General features: G+C 36.3%; 1 protein-coding gene across 2 annotated transcripts; it reads right to left on the bottom strand.

The window, feature by feature from the left end:
* Positions 1-1,792: 1,792 nt before the first annotated feature.
* LOC107872621 (subtilisin-like protease SBT1.1) lies at positions 1,793-5,300 on the bottom strand. 2 transcript variants are annotated; one of them, XM_016719275.2, is made up of 2 exons: positions 5,070-5,300; positions 1,793-4,216 (listed from the first exon to the last, which is right to left on the bottom strand). In XM_016719275.2, the coding sequence occupies exon 2, from the start codon at positions 4,209-4,211 to the stop codon at positions 1,905-1,907; it is 2,307 nt and encodes a 768-aa protein (XP_016574761.2). In that variant the 5' UTR covers positions 4,212-4,216; positions 5,070-5,300; the 3' UTR covers positions 1,793-1,904. The 2 variants fall into 2 exon arrangements, with proteins under 2 accessions (XP_016574761.2, XP_016574755.2); XM_016719269.2 differs by lacking the exon at positions 5,070-5,300 and adding an exon at positions 4,751-4,967.
* Positions 5,301-5,723: the final 423 nt, after the last annotated feature.

Genomic DNA, 5,723 nt, shown 5'->3' with positions numbered 1-5,723 from the left:
ACGTGTATATTTAACGTATACATGTGTATATGTTTTATAAATTAGTGTATAACTATATATATATATATTGCAATGTATATATATTGTAGTATACTTTATTTGAAGTAGTACATATACACTGAATAGAGCGTATATATGTGAACAAATTTTCTATAGACGTGTATATTTAACGTATACATGTGTATATGTTTTATAGATTAGTATATAACTATATATATATATATAGTTATATTGTAATGTATATATATTATAGTATATTTTATTTAAAGTAGTACAGATACATTAATGGTGCGTATATAGGTTAGGTTAAGTGGGTCAAGTTAGGCCTATTTTTAAAAATTTTACTATTGAGCCCGGACTGGCCCAACCCACTTAGCCTTAACCCGGCCCCGGCCCGGCCCAAAAACCGGATAAATTTAATGGGCCGGTTCCGTGCTAATCCGGCTCGGCCCACTTAACACCCTCACTTAAAGGTCATTGAAGGTATACTAATATTTGGGCGAACAAATGGGTTGAAGGTCTACTTATTTGTTTGCAGTGATTACTAACAATTGTGTTTCAAACAGTATCAGCACTTTTAAGAGTCGCATGCATAATAGAAATAGATTTCGAAGTTAGAAAAGGAAAAAACACTGAGTCTAGCAATGTCAATTGAAAGACTCAAAGGATATCATAATTTTTATTCTTTCCCACTTTAAAAAAATTGAAATATTGAGCGCTTGTACGTTAAGCGATTGCATAGGTTATGCAGTTAGTGATTCAAGTAGGGACAATAATAATCCAGATGAAAGTATTTGTAATACTTTATATCCAAGATACCGATATGAAAGTGTACCTTATAGGGCACATTGATCTCTATACTCGACTTGTATGAAGGTACATTTTCTTATGTGTCTCTTGGATCTAGAGATTTGCAAATATTTTCATCTGAACATCAACTACTATTCCTACTTGGGTCGCTAACTGCATTACGCATGCAATCACTTTTTAGAGAAGAACTTGAATTTCAATTTTGAAGTAGAAAAGCATACGTTACGCATGCAATCACTTTTTAGAGAAGAACTTGAATTTCACGTTTGAAGTAGAAAAGCATACGGATTATAGTCTCTTTTTAGAGTCTCCCAATTGAAATTGCTAGACTCAACATATTTTCCTTCATCCACTTCGAAATCTGCTTCTATTATGCGTGCAACTCTCGATAGCTGCGAAAACTTTTTCAAACACAGTTGCTTGGAAATTCCATTAGTAACCACTGCAAATAAATAAGCAGACCTTCAACTTGTTTGTTCTCCTAAATGATACTAAACCTTCAATGATTTTAAGTAGCCAAAAAAAATGGCATCCCTAGATTTTGTGAAGGAATGCTTAATATAGTCATTCCTATACTGCTATCAACAAAATTACTCAGTTTTTGACTTTGCATAGCATAAAGTAACTAAATTCTTTTGGTTATGTCACTCAAGTTATACTAAGCATCATATAAAAGGTATCATTTATTTTCTCTGACTGATCCCTTATGATATTTAGGCAAAATTCAATTTTTTGTTACAAAAATAATTTAATAAATTTCTTGATACTTAGATAAAATCGAGTGACACTGCAGTGAAATAGCAGGAGCTCAAATGCCACAAATAGAAGAAAGAAAACCTCTTGAATGTTTCAGAGGTTTGGCTCCTTTTGCCAATAACGTCTTTCTTTCTTCTTGCCTTCATTGAAACTGCAATACAGTACTTATGTTGTTCTTGAAACAAGAGAAAACAAGAGAGAAAAGAGCAATGACTAATGAGGCCTATGAACTCAAAAGCAAATATTTTGATTCAACTAGTTAGTTGTTTTTCAGAAGAATACATTCTTGTAGACATTTTCAAGAATTGGACGATGTTATCAAATTTATCCTCTAACATTCACTGCCATGTGACAGCAATGGGACTTTTAACTATATGTGTTCTTGAAATCCAAATCAGTGAACCAAATGTTGAATCACCAGGACTCCTTTTTCCTGCTGCAACAATCTTCACTTTGTATCTCAGTTTCTGATCCTTCTTCTGAAATTTCAAAATTTTTGGCTTCACAGTGACTGATACTCCATAAGGTGCCTCCACTTTTACGATGTAAGTACTCCAAGGGGTCCCAACATTTGTGACAGTTCTTTTAAATGTCTGGACCAGATGTTGGCTTTTGCTGTCAAAAAGTACAGCGAAAGAAGGGTAGTTTAGATCACCAGGTGACTGAAATGAATGACTAGCAGGACAAGTATAATTTTCTCTCAATAAAAGGGCTATTTGGGAAGAGTTGTAGTTTAGGCTACAGATATAATGCAGGTAATCCTCGGTTGAGATATCGTAGATAAGGCCTGGATCAGAAGCCCTTTCAGGATCAACATGTCCCGAGCCAAAGGTGAATGGTGAAGCTGATATTGAAGTCGCGGAAGCAGCATCTGCTATTGGAGTTCTTTCTTTGTCGAGGGTATAAGCAGTTGTCATTAGTGCTGACTTGATTGCTGCTGGTGACCAATCTCTATGGACAGATTTAAGCAATGCAGCTAGTCCACTGACATGGGGACAAGACATGGAGGTGCCAGAAAGAATGTTGAACTGTACGCTTCTCTTATCGCTCTTTATCATTGATGGGCCGATATTTGGAGGCCAGGCAGCTAATATGTCCACTCCTGGAGCAGTGACATCTGGCTTGATAATATCCGGTCCAGCTATGCTAGGTCCTCTAGAGGAAAATGCAGCCACTATTGGTGCACGATTGCCATAAACTGTCCCCTCGAATTTGATTGAAGCCGTGGCTGTTTTTGTCAAGTTAATGTAATTCTTGATGGCAAAGCCAGCTGAAGCTCCTAAGGATGTTGCAGGCAAGACATGAGCATCGGCATAAAGTTGTTCACCTTCTTCAACTCTATTTACCATGATCATTCCAGCTCCACCAGCTATTTTCACTTGCTCCCCCTTTTCAGCTCTGCCATTGATTCCTTTGTCACAGACAACAATCTTGCCTTTGACTAATCTTGAAGATAGTGTCCCGTTGGTGCAAAATTGAGCTCCTTCGCCGCCTGCTGTTCTGCCATATACAAGTGGCAATTGCTTTGTGGGATTGCCTGTGTATAATGAAGCCCCTTTGAAAACATGTCCATCTCCAAGCTTAACAATAGTTGGAAAGCTGCGGTCCAACGAGCTTGCAGCAACTGTCATAATCCAGGGTGCTGCATTGCCAACGCTTGAATTCAAAGGCCCTGAATTTCCTGCTGAACATGAAACAAACACCCCATGTTGGACTGCACCAAATGCAGCAATAGCTATATTATCTACATAAAATGGCTTTGGCAAGCCTCCTAAAGAAAGTGACAATACATCCACCCCATCGATAACAGCTTGATCAATAGCTGCTAAAACATCAGAACTTGAGCAGCCTAACATGAAACAAGCTTTGTAAACTGCAATTCTTGATCCAAAGCTCATCCCACCAGCCAAGCCTTTAGCCAAACCGAAAAGGTTAGCACCATCGACAAGATTTCCAGCTGCTGTTGAAGCAGTATGCGTTCCGTGGCCTTGTGAGTCACGCGATGATCTATAATCCTCTTTTTCATTGATTTTCTCTGCAGCAGCTTCATACCCTTTGGAAAAAATCCTAGCACCAATAATCTTCTTATTACAATTTGATGGTGCAAATTTTGTTCCAGCCTCACATTTGCCTTTCCAACGAGAAGGCACCGGTGGCATGCCAGAATCGCGGAAACTGACATGTTCGGGCCAAATTCCAGTGTCTACTACGCCAACGATCACATCAGAGGTCAAATTTGGACCACTCCAAAGTCCTCTTCCACTTTTCAGCCCAAGAAACTGAGGTGAATGAGTTGTGTGCAGGTTTAACATTTCATCTGGCACAGCTGTGAGGAATCCATCAACTCGTTTTAATGACTCGAGTTGTTTCTTGGAGAGTTTCGCTGAAAAACCAGCTATGGCCTTTTCATATACATAAAGAAGCTGAGGAGGTTTCTCTTCTTGTTCGTCTTCTCCATCAGCAGAGAATTCAGTTACAGAACTAATAACATCTTCGTACCATCTCTTGGAAATTCCAAGATTACTCCCTAATGATCTGACTTTGGTCTTATCCATGTGAACAACATATATGTCTTGTTCTGGTAAAGCAAATGAAATCACTGCAGCTGTACAAGCTAACAAAAACATGCAGTTCCTGAAGTTCATCTTCACTGCAAAACACAGGAAAAATATCATTACTATAGTAAGAAAATATTAGAACAAAAAAGAAGTTCTTGCTCTTTTTTTCTTTCAAGGAAAACTAGAAAGTTCATACATACAACAGTTTATTTATAACATGTTATGGATTCATGTGGGGATTTTATTAATCAAAGGTGAGCAGACGGGAAAATTAAATACTGTGTACATCAAAGCATTCAATCTTGAAGGACTTATAATTACATGAATCAAGTTACTGTACACTAAATTGCAGTCATACTAAAACTATGAACTCTAAAAGTGACAACACAATGACATGAACATCCGAATTTCAGTGACAAATTTTAATACTAGGAAATACGCAGGGGCAGTCAGAGTTACCCAATACTTGTACTGTTATGACGTAACAAGTAACGTTATATCTCCATGACAAACTCAATTTGCTAGTATATACTCTTCGAAAATGGGAAAATTAACTTTGAATGAGCAGTATTTCTTATAATGAACCATAAGAAGTGGTTCAATAAAGAGGATTGATGAACCCATACTCGTGAAGCAATAACTACAAGCACCATGGGAGCCAACTAGAAACCACTACATCAAGACTTGTAGCTAGTTAAAAGCTTAAATCTGATGTTGAAAATGTGAAGCCATTAAAGCAGAACTGGTACTGCACTAACTATAAAGTGAAACATTTTATATATCACGTATTTCTCCACCATAAAGGAAACTGGTACCTGCATTTAATTTCTACCTAAAAGGTCTACACCTAAGTTGTGTACCGTGGTGAATCTAGAGTATACTCAACAAGCTTAATTATATGTGTATGTACTGAAAAGATATAACAATAGGTGTTGGAAATATTACGGAAAAAACTTGATCATGAAATATGTAAAGAATTCTTGAAAGCTTGAGGTGTGTCAATGACGACACTGTCCTTTAAGGATATTTCATTCGGTATAAATGTATATCAACAGGCTCTTCTAGTATAAAACTAGAAGCACATAACCAAAAGGGACTAGTAGACTCATCAAATGACTGAAGATTTATGAGAAATAAGATGTTATTGATGGCAATTCAATCGTTGGAGGTTATTTATCAAAGACTAATAATTTGTAACACAAAATATTATCTCATAATAATAGTCATTCAAAACTATTAGAAGCAAATTGTTTGTTAGAGATGTTGGGATTGGTTTTAGAAGTCATCATATTAAGAACTAATTAATGAATTAATAGATATATTAAAAAAAATTGAGATATTAAAATATTTTCCGATAACAGGTACATATATAAAAGAACATAATCGAGTAATGATTTTAAATTTTGAATCTACCACTATCGCGTATATATATTAGATTGCTATAATGTGCATGGTGTTGTAAAAATACACAGAGAGGAAGAAATAAAGAGTATAAGGAGAAAACATACCTTTGTTTTGGGATATTCAGCTCAAGTGAAGGAATATTATTTGAGGAAATGCTAAAGATTAGTTGATGGAGAATTTAGGTAGACCAAGGGA

The sequence above is a fragment of the Capsicum annuum genome, chromosome 1 (assembly GCF_002878395.1).
Source record: "Capsicum annuum cultivar UCD-10X-F1 chromosome 1, UCD10Xv1.1, whole genome shotgun sequence".
NCBI lineage: Eukaryota > Viridiplantae > Streptophyta > Magnoliopsida > Solanales > Solanaceae > Capsicum > Capsicum annuum.
Note: the sequence above shows the minus strand (reverse complement) of the source record. Positions and strands in the feature narration are given on the sequence as shown.